Source organism: Miniopterus natalensis, chromosome 3 (assembly GCF_054644295.1).
Source record: "Miniopterus natalensis isolate mMinNat1 chromosome 3, mMinNat1.hap1, whole genome shotgun sequence".
Lineage (NCBI taxonomy): Eukaryota > Metazoa > Chordata > Mammalia > Chiroptera > Miniopteridae > Miniopterus > Miniopterus natalensis.
In genome coordinates, this window is record NC_142083.1 from 32,891,897 (window position 1) to 32,914,399 (window position 22,503).

At 33.8% G+C, this 22,503-nt stretch overlaps 1 protein-coding gene across 9 annotated transcripts in view; it reads left to right on the top strand.

Moving 5' to 3' along the window:
• ERBIN (erbb2 interacting protein) overlaps nt 1-22,503 on the top strand; it is a 92,991-nt gene that overhangs the window by 35,486 nt on the left and 35,002 nt on the right. For all 9 annotated transcript variants that reach the window (XM_016202654.2, XM_016202653.2, XM_016202655.2 and 6 more), the window contains 10 exons: nt 4,567-4,645; nt 6,023-6,112; nt 7,805-7,861; nt 10,985-11,048; nt 13,566-13,640; nt 14,288-14,432; nt 15,425-15,497; nt 15,801-15,930; nt 16,835-16,950; nt 18,805-18,874. In XM_016202654.2, coding sequence (XP_016058140.2) covers nt 4,567-4,645; nt 6,023-6,112; nt 7,805-7,861; nt 10,985-11,048; nt 13,566-13,640; nt 14,288-14,432; nt 15,425-15,497; nt 15,801-15,930; nt 16,835-16,950; nt 18,805-18,874 — 899 coding nt within the window. The remainder of the gene's footprint in view (nt 1-4,566; nt 4,646-6,022; nt 6,113-7,804; nt 7,862-10,984; nt 11,049-13,565; nt 13,641-14,287; nt 14,433-15,424; nt 15,498-15,800; nt 15,931-16,834; nt 16,951-18,804; nt 18,875-22,503) is intronic.

Below are 22,503 nucleotides of genomic sequence, written 5' to 3' on the forward strand. Positions count from 1 at the left end.
ATTTTATGGACTCATTTTTATTTTCGTCCAAGCAACATTCACCAGATACTTCTGTGTGTTTACTCCATATATTTAAGTGAGTGATTATTAGTTCATGTACTAGCATTCATGTACACTAATTAATAAAAAGTCCCTAAAACCTGTATCATTTTATTAACCAGTGTCACTCCAATAAATTCAATTACAATTTTAAAAAATAAAGAATAAAAAAATAAAGAGAAAAGATTTAAACTTTAAAAAAAGTAATATGCAACAGGAAGTGGTAGCACAGAGCATTCTAGAACTAGCAATGTCAAGAAAGGTCTAGAAGCATGAGGAAGGAATTACTACCTCAGAATATCTTTCTGGTGCATCAATGTTTTCCCAGCTTCTAGAATACTTGCACATAGTAGGTGTTCAAGAAATAATTGCAAAATGAAAAAATGCAAAATTAGTGAGGGATGGAATAGAATAGCCCAATATAAATAAACCACCACATAACAAATGTTACTGTATGCTAAGTATTATCATAGTAAAAAAAAAGAAAAAGAAAAAAAGTAAATGAAAGTATTATTTTATCAGATTTTGAGATGATTTAAATTTTTAGTATTCAGATGACTACTAATTTAGAGATGGATGAGAGTTTCACCTTATGTTCTGAGTGAGGAAATTGAATTACCCCTAAATTTTTTCTCTATTATAACATCTAATGATGTTAAATCTTGAATAAGATGATGTAATCTTGTATCTAAGCTCTTTTGTTTTCTCGTTTTATGTTCATATCAGTTCAGTCTAATAATATTCTCATATATCTTAATAATGCTAGATAGTGTTTCCATATTCACTAGCTGTATGCCCTGCCTAGGAGGAGGCGGGAAACATTGTGGCCTACTGGATTTGTATTCCTGTAAGCCCAATTTATTTAAAAGCAATTGTTTTAAGGTGTTTGCTTTTAGATTTTCTTAGTTTCTAATCTTTTGCATAGTTCTTCCAGTGCTTTTCAACTGGCCAGGTAGTATGGTTTAGTAATGAAATCACTTTTTTAGGAATAAGAATTAGACTCTAATCATTGCTTCTCTGTTTATAGTTTCCATTATATTGGGGAAGTAATCTAATTCTCAGTTTATATATTGTATTATCAATATTACCATTTTCCTGCCTGCCTCATGAGACTGCTAACCCCATTTTGGACCAGTCTGTGTATAGGAAGTATATAAAGTTAAGGTATTAATATTTGTTATTATTTCTTAAGGAATTCATTGTGTTATCATTTGCATTCTGTGATAAAACTGTAATGTTAGATTATGAGTCTTAATTTGATCTTCCCTTTTGTCTCTAACTTTTTGGTTTATTGTTATCTTTTTAAAGCTATAGTTTACCAAGCTGTTATTCCAAGCCATTGCAAATAGCAACTGGTGTTAAAGAAATTATCTGTCAAATGGCCTATCTTCTTGAGAAGACTAATGGTGATGATTGAAACATCTGTCAAAGTGGTAGACAGGGAATGCTGGTGGGGAGGAGAGTTAAAAGAAATGAAGACTATGTAGTTATTAATTCTCCTGTATGAGCACACTGAATAAAAAGACAGGACTTATAAGGCAGAGAAACTAGAAAGAATAGCTTAGATCAGTGATTTTCACTCAGTGTGCCACAAGAATTTTTAAAACGTGCAATAGCTGACTATTTAGTTGGGTACTGACCTCTTTTCCCTCAAATAAAAAATGACAGCAGCCAACACAACTATAGCCATGCAGTGTGAATGAATCAAAATTATACATATTTTTGTCAGATCAGAAAAAAATATATTTTTGTGTGTGCTGCAGAATTTTAGTAATTAGTTTATGTATGCCGCGAGTTGAAAGAGGTTGAAAATCACCCTTAGATCTTTCTGGCGCGGGAATTGACCTGGACCTTAAAAATTATGTGGACTGGTGATCACTGGTCACTACCAAGTGTGTTGTTAATGTAGACTAACAGGGTGTGCACTCACTGTGCCTTACCATAACCCCTACCACTCCTTGTGTTATACCTGCTCCAAATCATACATCATATCATCCCCTGGCCAATGCAGTCACTTAAGTGTGCATTTCTGGTTTACACTGTTTTGACTAGAATCAGTATTAAATTCTGTACTGTTTATTAGCATAGCCTTTAAAGGGAAGAAACAGTAAGTAGCCACTATTAACATGCATTCTACAGACAGAGTATTGCAATATTGATGCCCTCCAAGTAGAGATTACCAGGAATTTACATGTGGTTGAACAATTTTGGTTTATTACTTGATGCATTGGGCAAAAACCCATACCCAAGGGGTTTGAACAAGAGTCTCAGAGGGTGTTAAAAAACTTATTGTAGGATTTGGGCTTTTGTTTGGTGATTTTGAAAGGGTTTGACTATGAGGGTTTGCTGTCGATGGGATGCTGTTAAGAAGTAGGGGTAATTCTATAATTGGGAATCTTAACAAGTCATATCTGTATGGAGAACAGATTACAGTGAGGTTTGTTCCCATGTCTAGGCCACTGGAATAATGCTGCGATGACCATAGGTGCATAAAGTCCTTTTCTGTTAATGCTGTTATCTGGGAGTCTGATTTTAGTGACTGAACATTGGTGACCCTTTGTAGTGGAATATTTCAAACATTTACAAAAGTAGAGATAATATAATAAACCTGATGTATACATATCAACCAGCTTCAACATTTATCAGTATGTTGTGGTTTCATCTGTATCTCCTACTTTGCCACCTCTGATTATTTTAAAGCCAATCACAGACAGCCTTTCATACGTAAGTATTTCAGAATGAAAACACTACTGTTATCACACTTAAGAAAACGTAACAGCCAACAAAAATTAGTTAATATCATAAGATATCATCAATATTTATATTTTCTGATTTTTAGATTTAGATGAACTTCACAAGTTCCAACAAAAGTAAATCTTCCTAAAACTGAAATTAGAAAAATGAATTGTCTTAAAACTCTTAGAGAAAATTGAATTTGTAATAACAACAATAGTAAAACCTTGCCTTAAGGCATCATTGAGCCCAGATTTTTTTAATTGAAATTTTTATTGAGATAATTATAGATTCACATGCAGTTATAAGAAACATTACAGAGTGATCCTGTATACTTGTTACCTAGTTTCTCCCACTGGTAACATTTTGCAATATTATAGAACAGTATAGGATATTGACATTGATACAGTCTGTCAGTCCTATTCAGATTTCCCCTGCATGTGCACGCGCGTGTGTGCATGTGCATGCGTGTGTGTGTGTGTGTGTGTGTGTGTAGTAGGTTTGGATATTCATCACAGCCAGGTCTCTTGGGTCTCCTTTTATCTGGGTAGTTCTTCAGTCTTCCTTTGTCTTTTGACCTTGACAGTTTTGAAGATTACTGGCCAATAAGAATTTTCCTTATTTGGATTTGTTTGATGTTTGCTTATGATTAAATCCAGGTTGTGTGTTTTCGGCAAGAATATGACTCTAGTGATATTGCATCCCTTTTTAACACATCTCAGATTAGGTGCCACATGTTGATGTTAACTGGTGATGCTAACTTTGAAGCAATTTAAGGTGGTGCCTGTGAGATTTCTTTACTGTAGAGTTACTCTTTTCCTTTTATAATAAGTATCTTTTGGGGAGAAACTTAGATACTATACTAATATTCTGTTTCTCAGTATACTTTTTCCAGCTAGTTTTAGCATCCATGGATGAGTTTTTACTGAACAGTTGTTGGTATATTTGTCAGTTGGTGATTTTGCATTTATTTTTTATCACCCTGAACTTGCTTACTTACACTCATATAGTGATGAAATTGAAAGAGGCTTTTAAATGATCTGGTATCAACCTTGTTGACTAATCATATCATGTTATTGGAGGAATGAGTTTAACTAACTCAGAGTTTTTAGAATATTTAAAAGGTTATTATCATTCCTTTAGTCTAGATTACAACAGTGCTACTTAAAGTTGGTCTGCCGATTGTTGCTCATTCACAAATTATTCTTACTATATTTTTGCTGAGACAGGTTGTAGAAATAAAAATAACTGCTTCAAAACTTTTACTGTAATTTGACTTGTCACAACTTTTTTTGGTATTCAACAAAAGTATAGGTCTACAACTGCCTTTAGGCATATTTACTGGTATATCTGATGTAGATTTTCTATCTCTATCTTCAGCTTTGCTTTCAGCTTTGTTATTTTATATATAAAGGGCCAGCTCATTCCACAGCCCAGCATAAAAAAGTAATGCCTCTTTTTATGTGAGAAAAACGGAATGCTGTGTTCTACATTTTGTGCCCTTCATCACACAGAGAAGGCACTAATTTTCAGAAGAGCTAAGAGAAGGAAAGGAACATAAAACTAACCAGGATAATTAGCAGTGATAAAGAGGCAAATGAACAAAAGATGCAGGAGAAAAGAGGTTATTGTGGCATAGTTCTGTTTGGTTAACCTGGGCATTACCAACTTATCTAGATCTTGCTTAGTTGGTAAATTTCCAATCTACAAGGCGTACATTAATTATTCCAATTTCATTATTTTGTCTTGTGAAATAGGTTCTTTTAATTTGATCATTAATTGTTCATTTTTTAGGAATACAGGAATTTCCAGAGAATATAAAAAATTGTAAAGTTTTAACAATTGTGGAGGCCAGTGTAAACCCCATTTCCAAGTAAGTTCTTCTCTGTTGAATTACGTTACTTTTGTGAATTACTATCAAACTATGAATAGTAGTAGAATATTACTACTATGAAATAGTAATAGAATATTACTTTCTATATTTTAATGAATATTTAGTATTAATCTTAAGTGTATATAAAATTTGTTTTAGATTAAAATGGAATCTCTCAAATCTTTATAACCTCCTATTTTGAAAAGGTAAATTTGACATCCAGTCAGATAATGCAAGTGTTTTGCTCCAGGTTCCACAGGTAGTTATTGTCAGAAATGAGACTAGAATCCAGGTTTCCTTGCTCACTGTTACTGGCACAATGTAAGAACGTCTTCGCCTGTAAATCAAATGTGTGGCACACTCAGACTTTGGAAAATAGTTAGCTGAACCGTCAAGAAGGGAAAAGCCAGGTATTGATTGTACCAAATACCAGAGGTCATATATATTCTTTTATGATGGTAACGGCTTTAATGAGTTTCTCTAAACATAACATTTGTTCACTTGCTGTGGAAGGTGGAGGAATGTGGCCTAGGGGAGAAAGAAAAGTCAGAGACTGAAAGCTTTGTACTTGATAAAGCCCAGGACAGACATGCAAAGGCGATGTCTTATCCTCACCTGAAAGTGTCGCTCTAGCCTCAGATTCTAGACCTGTGACTTCTGTTGTAAGCCAGAGGGAAGACAGGCCAGTACTTACGGTTCTTATATGGCCTTAAAATGTCACTTAGCTTTTTATATTATTTCTCTTTCATGCTTATAAAATTCTACAATCTTTATTTGATTATTTTGGGGTTGGATGTTGAAACTGAAAATAATCTAAACCGAGGATGATTTTGCCTTAAAGGTTTATTTGGTAAATTCTGGAGACACTTTTGGTTCCCACAGCTTGTGGTGGTAGGCAGTGCCACTCTACTGGATGCTAGTGGGTAGAGGCCAGATATCCAACAGTGCAGAAGACAGCCTCTTCACAGCAAAGAATTATCCAGCCCCGATAGTCAACACTGTCAAGGTTTAGAATTCCTTATCTAGTCCTTTGGATCGATGTTACCTAAGGAGAATTTAAAGAGTGCCTGCAGGTGTCATAATTATGTCCTAAATTCTGTGTGTTGTGGCTCATTAATAGTTGGCAATTTTGTGTAGATTTTATCTTTGGGACAAATATTGCCTCACTATCTTTTAACAAAGAGATAAAGATACAAGCATTGAAACAGGTAAGTTATTACAAAAGGCATATTTCAATTTGAAGATCACTCGTAAAAGTAGAGAGGTGACTGTTATCTGTTGAGAACGTGTTGATTAGACAGATTCTTAGTGAGATTTTAATAAGAGACTGAAATTGTGTATGTGAATTTAATTTAAATTCTGGTATATTTTATATAGGCTTCCTGATGGATTTTCTCAGCTGTTAAACCTAACCCAGTTATATCTGAATGATGCTTTCCTTGAGTTCTTGCCCGCTAATTTTGGCAGGTAAGTTATAGTTTCTTCTAAAACCTCTTGTTAGCTCCTGTAAAGTTTATAAAACTATAAGTTGCTTTAGTAATACTGTTAATTACAGTTTCATAGGCTTTCCTTTTGTAATTATTTCCAAGCATTGTGATTTTTATAGTTTCTTCAGAAATTATTTTGACTTTGAATTTATTTTTCCAAGTAAAGAATAAGCAATGAAAATTTAAAGGAAAAGTAATGTAAGACTTGAATTGGTTTTTAAAGTATGCAAAAATAGAGTGTAAATGTGGGTAATTTCTGTATATTTGAAATAAGTAATGCTTTATTCTTAGCATTTATCACATTTGAAAACGATCTATTGATTTATCTGTCTTCTCCACTAGAATCAAAATTCTGGAGAAAAGAGAATGTGTTTCTGGGTTCCAGCACCTTGCTCCCTCGCTCCCCCCAATATCTGAACGTTTCTGGTCTTGTTATAGTCCCTGAGTAATTTTTTTAAATGAAAAGATGCATCACTACTAGGTATCAGATTATTATAATTTTTAAATTAATTGCTAGAGAAGCTGCTATCCAACTACGTGTTAATATTATAGTCATCTTTTTGTCTAAAATTAAAGACAAATATCATATGATTTCACTTATATGTGGAAACTTAAAAAAAGAACAAAACCCAAACCTCCAAGCTCACAGATACAGATAACAGATCGATTGGTGGTTATTGTGGGTAGGTGTGGGGGATGGGGGGTTAAATGGGTGAAGGTGATAAAAAGGTACAAACTTTCAGTTATAAATAAATAAATCAGGGTATGTAATATACAGTATGATTTCTATATTTAATAATTACTGTATTGTATATCTGAAAATTGCGAAGAGAGTAGATCTTAAAATTTCTCATCACAAGAAAAAATTTGTGACTATGTATGGTGGTAAATATTAACTAAACTTAGGTGGTGACCATTTTGCAATATATTCAAAGTTGAAATCATTATATTGTACACCTAAAACTAGTATAATGTCAATTATATTTCAATAAGGAAAAAAATTCTGGGCATTGTTGCAGTCCAATGACTGTCTTGTGGTAGCTGCATTATCATGCTTCATATATTTATATACATACATACTTGTATATGTGTATATCTGCATGCATACACGTATAAAGTTTGTATACTTGTTGGATTCCTGTTCTGTATCTGGCATTTGGACCACTTTTTATTTTTTATTTTTATTTTTTTGAAATATACATCACACATAATATTGTGGCAGTTTAAGGTATAAGTGATGATGTGATCCATTTATATACTGTAATATCATTGCTCTTGTAGCATTAGTTAGCAACTCTATACCACTTTATCTGCTCATTTTTTTCTATAAATTTATTGGAAAGTGCATCGTTACAGTGCTAGAGGATTTTTCCTTTTCCGTGTCTCTTTGTGTTGTTCCCTTATGGTTTCCTCTCAAAGCCCAACTCTAGAGTTGAATTACTATTCAGAAATATCTAATAATTTTGGGAGGTATTTTCATAGACATGAAGTACTCTAGGTTTGATATTTAGGGATATTCATTTTGTGCTTTGAATATTCCTGTATAATTTTTGATACTGTATTCTGTGCATTGTAATTACACAATACTGATTGCTTCAAAACTTTAGACTATGACATTAACTTGTTAATTCTTTTTGTCATATATGCTTGATTTGTTTTTTCTGTTTTGCAGATTAACTAAACTCCAGATATTAGAACTTAGAGAAAACCAGTTGAAAATGTTGCCAAAGTAAGTAAAGGTGCTGTGCTTTCTAAAATTTAGTTTAGAATTTTTAATTTGTAGGTCCTTAGAAAAATGTTAACTTTTTAATATCTGAAACAAAAGTGCAAATTATTTTAAAAGACTGATATTTTTGGTCATCATATTTAAATTAGTTGTGGTCAACATGAAAATCTATGCATCTGTATTTGGCATTTAATAGTGATTTCACAGTCTCTGGAACACAGTCTTATGTGACAAAAGTCAAAATAACAAGTATGTAAAACCCACTTGAATCCCAAATAAAGGCCCCAGTTCAACTCTTACATAGTACTCACTAGAGAGATCCAAAGGGTCTTCATGTGAAGTTCATGATAACTATAGTTCTGAGACCTTGTCTGGTTTTTTAGTCTGTTGTAAATTAAAAGTGGGGTAGAGGGCCCCCTACTGGTAAACTAACATCAAAAAGAGATGGCAGTCCAAGAGCAAATAAAACTAAAACGAGTCTACAAACTCAAAATACACTGTGTAGTCTGTGTTCATTTATTGCAGAGATGTCTTAAAACGCCCTGAATGCATTGCTCATTTTTTATAGTTTAGGCATTAGCAAACTATAGTCTGTGGTTACATCTGGCCCACTGCCTGTTTTTGTGAATAAAGTTCACTGGAACCACATTCATTCATTTACATATTGTTTATGGCTGCTTTTGCTCTACAGTGGTAGAGTGGAATAGTTGTAACAAATTACATGCAAAGACTAAAATATTTACTATCTGGCCCTTTATAGAAAATTTTGCTGACTCCTGTTACAATTTGTCAAGAGTTAATTGTCACCTCTTCAGGGCAGTATCTTTAGTTCCCTAGGAGTTAGTTGTTCTGTGTACTCTACTTCAGGCATCATGTTTATATCTGTTATGACATTTACCACACTAGTCCAATTTTTTTATACATTTCACTCCCTTCCTACCTGACCAGCATATGTAACGTGCACATGTACTTCTAACCCCCCCAATAACGAATCTTTGAAGGCAAAGAGCATATCTAGTTTTGATTCCCAAAAGACATTATGTATTAGCTTAGTAATTGTTCAGTGCAGGAATGGTTGGAGTTTATAGTGATAGTTGTGAGCATAAATTAAAGTAGGAATTATTATCCATATTAAAATTCAAAAAAGTTTAAATATTTTACATTTGGTTTTGGCATTGATGACTCCTTAACTTAAAAACTTTACTGTTTTCACCCGGCCGGGCGTGGCTCAGCTGTTGAGCATCGACCTGGGATCCAGGAGATCGGGGTTCGATTCCCAGTCAGGGCACATGCCCGGGTTGCGGGCTAGGTAGCTGATCAGTGACTCTCTCATCATTGATGTTTCTGTCTCTCTCTCTCTCCCTCCTTTCCTCTCTCTGAAATCAATAAAGATATGTTTAAAAAAAAAAAACAAGAAAAAACTTTACTGTTTTCTAAGAGGTTTGAATAATCAAAATGTAAATTGTTTACTGAAATAGCCTACAGTTAATATGATCTATCTGATCATAAGGAATTCACTTATTTTAACTCCTTAACTTCAAATTTGCAAATGTAGTCCTTTTCTGCTTTCTTTTTAAGACTTATAACTAAAACCTTTGAGGCTTCACAAACTCTAAAGCCATGCGCATTCAGGCTGTGTGAGTGAACCTTTCCATGATCAAAGACAGAGTAGTGGGAAAGCTGTTTAGACATGTAGTTAAATGAAACTTAATACCATCTTAATAGAGGAGGGCACAGTGCCAGAAAAACAGACTGTATTTTTCCTTTGAGACAGGAGAAGAGAAGATAAAAATGAGTTAAATACACAAAAGAATTTTAGAGGTAAACAGGAGGAAATTTGAGGGATATTGTTTCTACTTTCTCCTTGAAGTGGGAAGCTGGATCTTAAATGAAAAGACTTGAAAATGAAATTGTGTGTCTTAGGTATATTTTTGAGTTGTAGGAGTAGGACCAAAGTTGCCAGTATTAGCTGGCTACAACAAGTTAAGATGGAGATACTTTAGGACTTTACACTGTATTTCTTCTTTTTTATTGCATATATGTGGCATTCATGTTTTCCTAAATCAGTTTTAAAACAACTTCCTAAAAGCATATCATTTGTAACTGAATTTTTCTGATGCACTGCTTCTCTTTTTGTTCCCTCTTTTGTAACTTTCCCTTGTTGATACAGTGTTTAATTGCTGCATGTGAATTTTCTGTTATCTTGTCACAGTTCTCTACTTTTCTGAAATGTCCACCCAGTAACAGCATTATGTACAAAGGAGTTAAATATCATAGCATCTAATCTTTCCTGAGAAAGATCCTGGAAACAACTTTTGCTTTGTTATGAAGCAAACCAGAATTGGCTTATACGTTTTCTGGACAAAGATAAGAATAAGTGAAGTAGAACACTAGTATCTCATAGTACCTGAGAACAGACATTCAGTAAATCTTAAGTTAAAGCAGTTTTGAGGAAAATTGGTTTTGTGAGATGAATTAAATTAGAATTGATAGAATGGCATATTTAAAATAGAAAGGTTGGGGAAAATTAGCTTTCTCTAATGTTAGGTCTGTAACACAGTAACATTACTATTATAATGTGTTTTATATTTTTTCACTAAAAAGCCAGAGAAATATTTAAGTTAGTTTTATTTTACTTACTATTTCTAATATGTTAAATTTCCACAGGTGATGGAACTGCACATGCACATAAACACATTATCTTTTATACTATATTTTTGCTGTAACTTTTCTATGTTTAGATACACAAGTACCATTGTGCTACAGCCACCTACAGTGTTCAGTATAGTAGCATACTGTACAGGCTGTTTCCTAGGAGCTATAGGCTATACTATATAGCCTACGCATGTAGTAGGCTGAACCATCTAGATTTGTTTAGGAATACTCTTATGATGTTCAAACAACAACAAAATCACCCAACAATACATTTCTCAGAATGTATCCCTGTTGTTAAGTGAGGCATAACTGAATGATGACTTCTTAGAAAATTATTTTTATGTTGTCAACATGTGAAAACCTATATATCAGTAGACATTACATAAGAATGTTTTACACTATTAACTTGAAAACTTCCCTGTAATTGATATTTTTGTACACTTAATTCTTTATTAATCCACTGTTGCACAGAACCATGAATAGACTGACCCAGCTGGAAAGACTGGATTTGGGAAGTAATGAATTCACAGAAGTGGTAAGTTCTCACCAATCTCACTATCCATAGTCTTATATTTCATCAAGAACAAAATGTAAAAATTAATATATTCTTTGCATTTTTAAGTATGAAATTGAGTAAAGATATACACACATTATTGAGAGACAAGATATAAAAGTTCTTAACAGGAAAAATGAACCAGATAGAAACATCCGACAGGAGTGATGATAAAATGTAAAATTAATGAGAAACCCATAGAAAAAGGTAACCAAAAGTTTTTAGGTATTAGGAGTAGAAAGTTTGAGAGATTATAAAGGAAAAACAAAGTTTCATCAGACTAGAATGCATCAGGAGAAGTATTAATTCTGGTCAAAAATAATTCCCAGGGGAGGGATATTGCTTAGGAATTTATTCAGTAATGCTGAAACATTCCTCTATAATAATTTTACTTAATAGCCGAAGGGAAAATATTGAGTGAAACAATTGTTATTGTTGAGTTCGTAGTGAGATCTCTGGATTATGCTTTTGCTTTGTATGCAAAGTGTACTATGATGTTGAGTGAAAAAGGAAAGGAGTATATAAGCAGTTTTTTGGCTTTAGTCATTTCTCCAAGAGAACTCAGAAAATAAGCTAGATTTGTTTTTTTATTTTAATTTTAATCCTCACCTGAGGATATTCATTGCTTTTTCAGAGAGAGTGGAGGGGGGGGTGAGAAGCATCTATGTGAGAGAGACACATCAATTGGTTGCCTCCCACATGTGCTCCTACTGGAGTTGACTCGAACCCTAGACCCGTCAGTGTGCGGGCCAATGTTCTAACCATTGAGCCAAACCAGCTAGGGCATAATTATTTTAATTGTGATAGATTTCAAATGAGATCTTGTTGAGAACAAGAATTTTTCAGCACTGTGAGCTGCATGATTACCCTGTGGATATTTTATTGAACATTTGCTCACTAATTATAGTAAGCTTCTCAGCTGAAATCAGTGGAGGAGCATGGTGGTTTTGGGACCTCATTTTTTAATTTTAATTGAAGGTGACTTATGATTGGTTTTGTGTGTTATGGAAGACTTTACTGCTTGTGAAAAAATACATATTCTATGCTTCCTAAATTTATTGTACTCTCAATATTTGTTTTATATGTATTAATCTATCTCCATATTAACTGTTTGAAAACTTTTAATTACTGTTTATTTTATGAATCAGCAGTATTAAAAAATCATTAATTTTTATTTTATTTTGGTCTTCCAGTGGTATACATACAATATACATTATAAAAAACGTACTATTAGAATTACAATAGGTAGAGCACAAAAGGAAATTTTTTTTTAAAAATATATCTTTATTGATTTCAGAGAGAGGAAGGGAGAGGGAGAGAGAGAAATAGAAACATCAATGATGAGAGAATCATTGATCGGCTGCAGCCCGCAACCCGGGCATGTGCCCTGACCGGGAATCGAACCCCGATCTCCTGGATCCTAGGTCAATGCTCAACTGCTGAGCCACTCCCGGCTGGGCACAAAAGGAAATTTTTTTAAATCCACATTGTACCTAGAGTTCTTACTGATACTTATATTTTAAAAGTAAATCTGAATGACATGCCTTTTACGTATTACTAATGTTATTAGGGTGTTAGTACTCCATGCCATCACAATGCCATTGATAAGACACAGGTTTGTGGGGTGACAAATGTCTTTGAAGGATGAATTCAAAAGAGCCTCCAAGGGTGAATGTCCAAGGTCAAGTTTTGCCTTAATACCAAGGTGCACTGCAACTCTTGATTTTTTGGGTCCTCAGCATCATATTATAAACAATATTCCACCATGTGATTGCCAGGAGTATAAAATAGCAGAATACAGCCCTGGCTGGGTGGCTCTGTTGATTGGAACGTTGTCTGTACACTAAAAGGTTGCAGCTTTGATCCCTGTCAGGGCATATTACCCAGGTTGTGTGTTTGATCCCCCCGTCGGGGCGCATAAAGGAGGCAATTGATTGATGTTTCGCTCTCACATTGATGTTTTTCTCTGTCTCCCTTTCTCTAAAAATCAGTAAAAACATATCCTTGGGTGAGGATTAAAAGTAATAATAAAATAAAATAACAATATCTTTATCATGTGATTATGCCTTGGTTCACTTACCTTTCCTTATTATTGGACATTGAAGATGTGTGTTGCCCTATTTCTTCTTTTCTTCCCTCCTTTTCTTAACAGCCTTCATGCCTTTATAGGTAATGATTGAGAGTATCTTTTTATTGTACTCTTGAAAGCAGTGGCCCTTATTTTTATTTATTTATTGTATAAATACATCTATTGTGTAATCAAAAGCTTTAAATGAATTTTATGCAATCTACTGTTAGGGCTTCTCTATCTTTGTGTGCTCCTGTAGTTGTCATATAGTAGAAAGGTTTGACTCTTGGCTCTGCTTTATTTCCTCCTCATTTTTTTGTTTTAAACTAAAAATTATCACTAGAAATTTCTAGGGTTTTTTTTGCCAAATAAAGTCACTCAAGTAAATAATTGGATTCCCCACCACCACCCCTTCTTTCCAATCCAAACAGCCTGAAGTACTTGAGCAACTAAGTGGATTGAAAGAATTTTGGATGGACGGTAATAGACTGACTTTTATTCCAGGGGTATGTATATCAGATTTTAAACAGCTTTCCTTACTGCTCTGTATCCTTTGCAGTTTTATGAATTGTACATTTTCAAATTACTTTTACTTAGTGAAAAAATGGATGGTTATTTAATTCTTAATAGTATTAAATAGTTATAAAAAATTGTATTTTTTTTACTTTTAACACAAGCTTGATTAAAATCAGAAAATTTCCAGAATAAACTTTGGTAAAATAGTCTCTTTTTAATACCATGGGGTGCGTCCTTCCCAGTGGTTGCAGTTGACTTTGTAACCTAATTCAGTTTGCCCATGGAGTTGTTCAAGTAGGATATTTTCCCTGTGGTTTCTGTCTTACAACTGACATTCTCTTTGTTCCCACACCTGAAGCATAAGAACCCTGTAGGTTCTGTACCCCTAGCCAATGATGAACAGCTGAGTTCCCAAAGAAAAGTGTATGTCCATTGTTACTGCTGGGCTAAAATTAATAGGAGCTCTTAGCTTTATTACTGAATACATTACTAATGATATTTTTTAAAAATTTATGAGTTTTTCTCAGATAAAAACATCTAATTATAAGTTATAACTTGGTATTAGGTTCATTACCTAAACATTTTACAGGTTACTTACTATTGATAGAGCCATTGGATTTTCTTTTTTTACTTACAGTTTATGGGTAGTTTGAAACAGCTCACATATTTGGATGTTTCTAAAAATAATATTGAAATGGTTGAAGAAGGAGTTTCAGCATGTGAAAACCTTCAAGACCTCCTATTATCAAGTAATTCACTTCAACAACTGCCCGAGACTATTGGTTTGTATCGCTTTCTAATTCATGTAATTAATTTTTAGTAATGTAAAATCTGAGAAATTAAGTTTTTGCCATTACTTGACTTGTTGAGATAGTTTTCCTGTACTGCTGAAGTCACAGATCTTACTTGAATTTTTTCCTGATTTGATCAGTTATACAGTTTACTCCTTTGTTGACAGGAATGTTCAAAGAAATGTCATTTTTATTACTGTAATAAAATTTAATTAAAAAAAGGTTAATTGATGCAAACTTGGTTTAATTCTTTATTATAGCCCTTAATTTGATAACTTTTTGAGTCTTACTTCATTTTAAACTCACAGATGAAAAAGACCAGTTTAGCAAATTCTATGAGAGTCTGTATTTGCTTGTCTGATGATGCATCAAGGGAATTGAATTATTTTGATTATAGAACCAAAAAGTTGAATCTTGGCTTCTTTGTGATGTTTAAATGTAAAAACCAAAAAATATTTTTACATATTTTTCAATTGAACTATATAGTTTTAGCTCAGGTTACATTTTGCAGATTCCATAATTCAGCATGTTTAATTTTAAATTAAGCTCCATTTTATTGTTTTAGTATTTAGTATAAATAGAATACTCAGAATAGTTTGTTACACACCTGTGAAAGCTACCTTCCTACTACCATTTCTTTAATCTATTAATACCACACGTTTGTATTATGTTTCTACTGTGCGATGGCATTGTTTTAAGGAGGAGAACTACAGTGGTGAACAAAGTAAACAGAAGTTTATGGACTCTTATAACGCTTACATTTCAGTGGAGGTTAAATAGATGAATATATACTAATGTTAAGAGGTGATATATAGGTAAAAATGAAAATACAGGGTAAGGAAATAGAGAGTGAGGGGGTTTGTGCAGTGTCTCCAGGTTAAGAAAATTATGATTAATGTCAAATATTTGTGCTCACATTGACTGTTGGTTGGCTTGCTTCTAGTTCAAGCTAGAAAATTGTGTATTATTTCTTCCCTCAATAGGTTCATTGAAGAATGTAACAACTCTTAAAATAGATGAAAATCAATTAATGTATCTACCAGACTCTATTGGAGGGTAAGATTTTTGTCAATTAATAGAACTAGAAGACTTTACTTTCCGTTCAGCGTGCCATATATAGTTTCAGATAATTGCATAAATAGCATCTAAAGGAGATTTTATAAACATTTAAATAAGCAATTGGTTATAGGTTAGATATGTTTATAATAAAAATCAATTTTTCTATTGGTGAAGTTTATCTTAGTGGAGATAAGTGTTTTGCTAGTTTGGTTAAAGTCAAGTTCAAAAGTTCCTATGTTTTTAAGTTTTGTATTCTTAAAAGAATATTTTTTTAATGAACGTTTTCTTTCTTAATTAAAGGTTAGTATCAATAGAAGAACTGGATTGTAGCTTCAATGAAATTGAAGCTTTGCCTTCATCTATTGGGCAGCTTACTAATATAAGAACCTTTGCTGCAGATCATAATTACTTACAACAGTTACCCCCGGAGGTATTGTATTTTAAATTTCTTTTGAATTTTCTTATTTTTCTAATTATTTACTATAGATACCTAGTGTGGTTTTATTCAGAAATAATTCTGTAACTAAGTTTTGGTGTTTTTAATGTCTATTGATTTCAGAGAGAGGAAGGAGGGGGAGAGAGAGAGAGAGAAACATCAATGATGAGAGAGTCATTGACTGGCCAGGCATAACTAAGTTATCTTTTGAAGAATAATTAGCTATACAGTGGTACCTCGGTTTTCAGACATCTCTGTTGAACATTTCGGTTTACCAACGCCATAAACCCAGAAGTAAATGCTTTGGTTTTCGAACACACCTTGGAAGTCGAACATGCCACATGGCTCCCACTGAGGGCAAGATCCTGAGGCCTAGCTGTTGGCTGTTGATCCCTTGGTTTTCGAACGTTTCAGAACTCGAATGGTCTTCCAGAACGAATTACATTCGAAAACCGAGGTACCACTGTATTGGTTTACAAGAGATACCCTAGATACTTTTCTTCATACATGAAAATTAATAATTGAAAAGGGAAAATATAATTTTCTTTTATAAATGAGAGGGGTATTTTTCATAGCTTTTTTTTTTTTTTTTTTTTTTTAAATATGTGTTTATTGATTTCAGAGAGACGAGGGGAGAGGGGGAGAGAGAGATAGAAACATCAATGATGAGAGAGTCATCGATCGGCTGCCTCCAGCACAACTCCTGCTGGGGATCGAGCCTGCAGCCCGGGCACATGCCCTGACCAGGAATCAAACTGCGATCTCCTGGTTCATAGGTTGATGCTCAACTGTTGAGTCACGCCGGCTGGGCTTTTTTATAGCTTTTGAAAATATTTTATTTATGTCTGTTTAGCAGTAGGCCAAATTTCTGATCCCCATATTTTTGTTTCTCTTTCAGATTGGAAGCTGGAAAAATATAACTGTGCTGTTTCTCCATTCCAACAAACTTGAGACACTTCCAGAGGAAATGGGTGATATGCAAAAATTAAAAGTCATCAATTTAAGCGATAATAGGTTTGTAATTATTCATTAGTTGGTTTATAGAAACATTGGGTAAAATTAAAATTTTATTATATATGATAGAAAATCTAATACATGTTCTTTTCATATATATTTATTTTTAAATAGAATTTTTATCTGAAATCTAATTTTACCCGATATTAATTGTCATAATGTCGTTATTTGTCATGATTCATTTTGTGTTGACTTTAGCTATGCAGCCTTTATTCTCTCTATTATAGCAACCTTTTTTATTTCTAAAGTCAGATCTTCACCTTAATACTGCTATTCAGCAAAGCAGCTTTTAATGTAATCTGATCTTTGTACTTTCCTGAGCAAAGGTGTTATTATACACCCATCATATAGCTTGGACAACATAGCCAATGTGTAGAGCAGATAGTTCACTAGGGTTACTACATAGTAACAATGTTTAAGGTAAGAACATATTGTCAATAACTTTTTCCAGAGGTAGTCCCGCCTTATCTATGTTTTGCTTTTTGTAGTTTCAGTTACCTGCTGTCAATTGTGGTTTGAAATATTTAATGGAAAAATTCCAGAAGTAAACAATTCATAAGTTTTAAATTGTGTGCTGTACTGATGAAATCTCACGCTCTTTCACTCTGAGCATGAATCATCTGTTTGTCCTTCATATCCACATGATATACGCTAGATGCCCTGTTTATCCCTTAGTTAACCCTGTTGTTATCAGATCAACTTTCACCGTATCACAGTGCTTGTGTTCATGTAACTCTTATTTTATTTAGTAATGACCCCAAAGCACCAGCATAGTGATGCTGGCAATTTAGATATGCCAAAAAGAAGCCATAAGTGCTTCCTTTAAAGGGAAAGCTATGTATGTATTGGGGTGGGGCATACATACGTATAGGGTTTGGTACTATCCTTGGTTTCAGATATTCACTAGGTGGGGAGGGGATGGAACTTACACTCTGTGGAAAAAAGGGAACTACTGTAATGATTAAACAGTGTTTCTAGAGCATTTTTACATTTTGCTTTCATAGTATCTTACAGAATATTCAAAGCAGTCCCATGAAATAGTTTAACAGGTATTCCCATTTTGTAGAGGAGAATAGCTTAGAAGTTAGAGCTTTAATGAAAACCCAGTTTTCTGACTAGATGGGATATTCTGATTGTTCCATTTTATTTAAGAAGAACCACTGCCTTAAAAAAATAATTAAATCCTTGTTTTGGCCCATACATTGTACCCTAAAACTAGAGCCCTAGGTTCCAACAAATTGCCTTGGACGATGGGTATAAAAGAGTAGATAAGTGTAAGACAGAAGGCTTAAGTAGACATTCTGTTTTAAATAGGATTCTATTCAGATTTAGCATTCTAATGAGTGTTTATATTACTTTGCTTTTACTTATTATAATGTTAAAATAGTTTTGAGTATGAAAGTGCTGGCTCATGATGAAATACAGATCAGTGCAGTTTTTATAACAAACTGTCACTATGAGTGCTGCCTACAATGGTTCGTTGTCTCTAAATACAAATAAAATATCCAAAGCACTTTTATGAGACATTACTAAATGTGTTCTTGTCTTTTTGATGAGGTAGGGATAGTTAATATTTTTTCTTATTAGATAACTTTTTTGAGATTATTGGATTATCCGTTCCCCCGACCACACTGATTCAGTTGAAGAATTCTGTCTTAAAAACTAATGATTACAGAACTGTGTGTTGTTTTACATCTTATTTAAGGACCTGTATTGGGTTTTTCCCTGAATTGACTATTTTTATTCTATTTTCATATGTAATAACATAACACTGTTTAGAAGACCATTAGATTTACTCTCATTTTAACACTTCTCATTTTAAAGTTTAATTTTTGTTTGTATATTTTCCAACAGGTTAAAGAATTTGCCCTTTAGCTTTACGAAGCTGCAGCAGTTGACTGCAGTGTGGCTCTCGGATAATCAGGTGGGCATTCTGATTTTGTAAATTGCTAAAGTTCCAGTTGTGCTCTACAGTCATGCATTCTGATTTACATAGGATTATTTGAGAGCAGTTATGCTGGTGAACACATGTAAAAATGTATTATATATAAAAACAATATTTACAGACATAATTTTTGTGAAATATGTGTAGATTTATAAACAGTAAATGCTGTGGGACTTGTTTAATTTCTGCTAAATCTGTAAAAAAACATAGAGTAGGAAGTCAGACACAATACTCCTTAACTTTTTGGTTTTTTGGTGATTCTTTATGGCATATAACTGTAGAAATTTGGTAATTAATTTAAATTATACCTCTAATTAAGCACTTCTACATATCATAAGGAAGCTTTTCTAAGGAATTAAGAGTTATACCTTGGGCTTTTCTTTGTTTGGCAAACATTTATTGAAAGCTTACAGTAGGCCATGAACTGCTCTGGGAACTGGAGATATATTGGTGAAGCAAATACTCTTCTTACATTCTTACTGAGTTTACATTCTCATGGGAGACAGAGACCAACAAGGAAGTATCTATGTAATGTTCCAGAGCTAAAGAAAAATAAAGTTTGATGGGCATTAGAGTAGCAGGATTGAATATACTATTTGCCAATCTTTCTCATTAGTATTTGACTTTCAGCAGTGCCTTATAATGATTTATGTAAAGCTAAATTTTCCCAAGGTTTGGATACAATAGCTTCATGAGGTATTTATAGGTTTAGTAGTGACATTTGCTTTAGGGACTGTATTATGTCTCTCTTTTGGATTATATTACCAACCCTGTTGTGTACTACAGTAAAGAAATAAACTTGTCTGCATTTCAGGATTCTCCAAACTTCTTAACTGAAGACCCCTTTCCACCTAACTCTTATTAATACCCTAAAAGCCTTAAGTTGATGTCAATCCACATATATGAATCAAACTGTAGTATTTACTTGTTCTGCAAATTAGGCAAGGAAATACTAAAATGATGATACTTTTGCTTTTATTAGAGCTTGAACACAAGTGTGTCAGTTTATGTATTTGGAACTCTTAACCATCTAATCTTTCTTAATTGAATATTTACATTTGAAACTAATATGAAATTTTGCAGCTGGATTCACAAAACATTTGCTGGTCCCTGGAGAATGCCAGTTATTACAGTGTGAATGAGACATAGCTCCCAATCTTGGGAACTCTTAGACTGTTAGTAAAATAACACTATGGTGGATAAATCAATGCCAGCAAATTATGCCAGGTGACTCATTTTAGTGAAATTATCTAGTATCTATTACAGTTTCTTCATATTTACATTGTTCTCTTCTTGCTCCCCATTTGCTAATTACTTTAATGCAAATTATTAAATGGGGTGATGGGGTTCTTGTGTTTTCCTGAGTTTGACAAAATAGTAAAGTAATAAATAGTAAAACATATCTGACATAGCTATAAAACCTCCCCAACAGTATAATGCAGACATTTTGCTATAAGAGAACAAAGTGTAGGGGAGAAGGTATGTGACAGTGGTTTGATTATGAATTACAAAACTAAAGTGCTCCTGAAAATTTCATTGACAGTGTAGGGATTATACCTATAAGCAGTACATACAATAACGTAATTTTTTACAAGTCTCTCTGATGGCTTGAACAGAACAATTGGTTATTTGTTCCCTCATTCATTTGGCCATTCTCATTCAAGAACCGTTTATTGAACAACTGCTTTGTGCCAGGCAAACTAAAGTCATTTTAATACAGTGTGGTAAAAGACTTGGTAGGACTAGATTTCAGGATCAAAGAAAGGGAGCATAACTTGGGGATGTAAAGACAGGTTTCCCAGAGGAAAAGATGCCTGCAGTGCCTAATTACTTGTCAAGAGTTACAGGATTTAAACAAAGAAAGGGGAAGAGTGTTCTGGTTAGAGGGAATATCATGAGCCTGAGTACTTACTGATGAATCAGTCTAGTACATTCAGTAACTTTACACGTGGTTCTTTATGACTAGAGCAGAACGTATTAGATGGAAGAATAGGAAATGAGGCCAAAGAGGTAGGCATTGACTAGATCATAGAGGATTTCGTATGCCATGCAAAGGAACTTGCATTGTATTTCAAGAATGGTAAATAGACTTTTTTTCTTACGTGTCAACTCTGATTAAATTGAGTGGCTTCTGAAAGATTGTTTTAAAGATTCTGAAGCTAATTTCAGATTCGGTTGAAAATTATTGTGATTAGGGTGGCTATGTAATTTATTCTTCATACTAGGCTAGGACACTTTTGATAGTGAAAGGGAGGCATATAGTCATTGATCAGTAACTCACATATTTCTTCAGTTTAAGAAGAAGAAGTGATCCTGTGGTACATGTAAACCCTCCTATAGGAGATAGGGAACCAGTGTCACATATGAGCAGGCAAATCCTGTGATCAGGTAAATGCTGTGATATTTTAGAAAGTCTTTTTGGGCTGCATTATGGAAGGTGGATTTAGCAGGGGATGGTGCCAAGCATGAAGGCAGGGGAGACTGACTGGAGGGCATTGCCATACTCAAGGCAACAGAAAATCCTGGCTTGCAATAAAGTAATGATAACAGCGTCAGGGAAGAACCAGTATATTTAAGGCACAACTTAAAAAGTCATATCAGTACAACATTTGAACAGTGCATGTATGTGAGAAGAAGGGGAGTAAAAGCAAAAATGATCCTCAAAAGTTTTGCTTGAGCGACTAGGTGGATTTTGATACTATAAAACCAAGATAGGAAACCACAGAGGAAAAAATGTGTTTATGGGAGAATGTTAAGATTCAGTTAGGTATGCTGAATTTGAAGTACCTTAGGCATGTACAGAACAGTTCTAGTGGCCACAAGACCCCTGCAACTTTGTTTTAGTCTGTGATTTTTGTGCTGTTGGTTTCTCCATTCTTTTAATTTCTAACTTCCAGGGATTTCTCAGAATTGCTTTAAAAGGCGTAATTTCCTGTTTTCCAGTACCATAATGTATTTATTCCTTTTAATTTGTAAAATTTCTTTATTAAAAAGATTTGTGTCACAAGAGGAGATGTAAGATTGATCCCATCATTTTAACCGCTTTTTTTTCTAGTGGGCAGTTTCATAACTTTTATTTAAAATGTTTGTAAATGTTAGGGATGGATGAATCCTGAGGAATACTACCATTTAAGTGGAAGGTAGATAGTCTTAGAAAGAGTGGCCATAGAGGTAGAAGGAAAACTATGTGATAGTGGTTTCTTTTTTTTTTTTTTTATCTTTATTGTTGAAAGTATTACAGATGTTCCCTTTTTTCCCCCATCCACCCCACCCCCAGACCTTCCCCATAACAATGTCTGTGTCCATGGGTTGTGCTTGTAGACATACAAGTTCTTTGATTAGTCTCTCCCCACCCACTCCCCTGCCCCCACCTTCCCTCTGAGATCCCTCAGTCTGTTTCATGCTTCTATGTCTTTGGATCTATTTCATTCATCAGTTTATTTTGTTTATTACATTCCACATATGAGTGAGATCATGTGATACTTGTCTTTCTCTGACAGCTTATTTCACTTAGCATAATACTCTCCAGTTCCCTCCATGCTGCCCCAAAGGATAAGAGATCCTTCTTTTTTACAGCTACATAGTATTCCACAGTGTAAATGTACCAC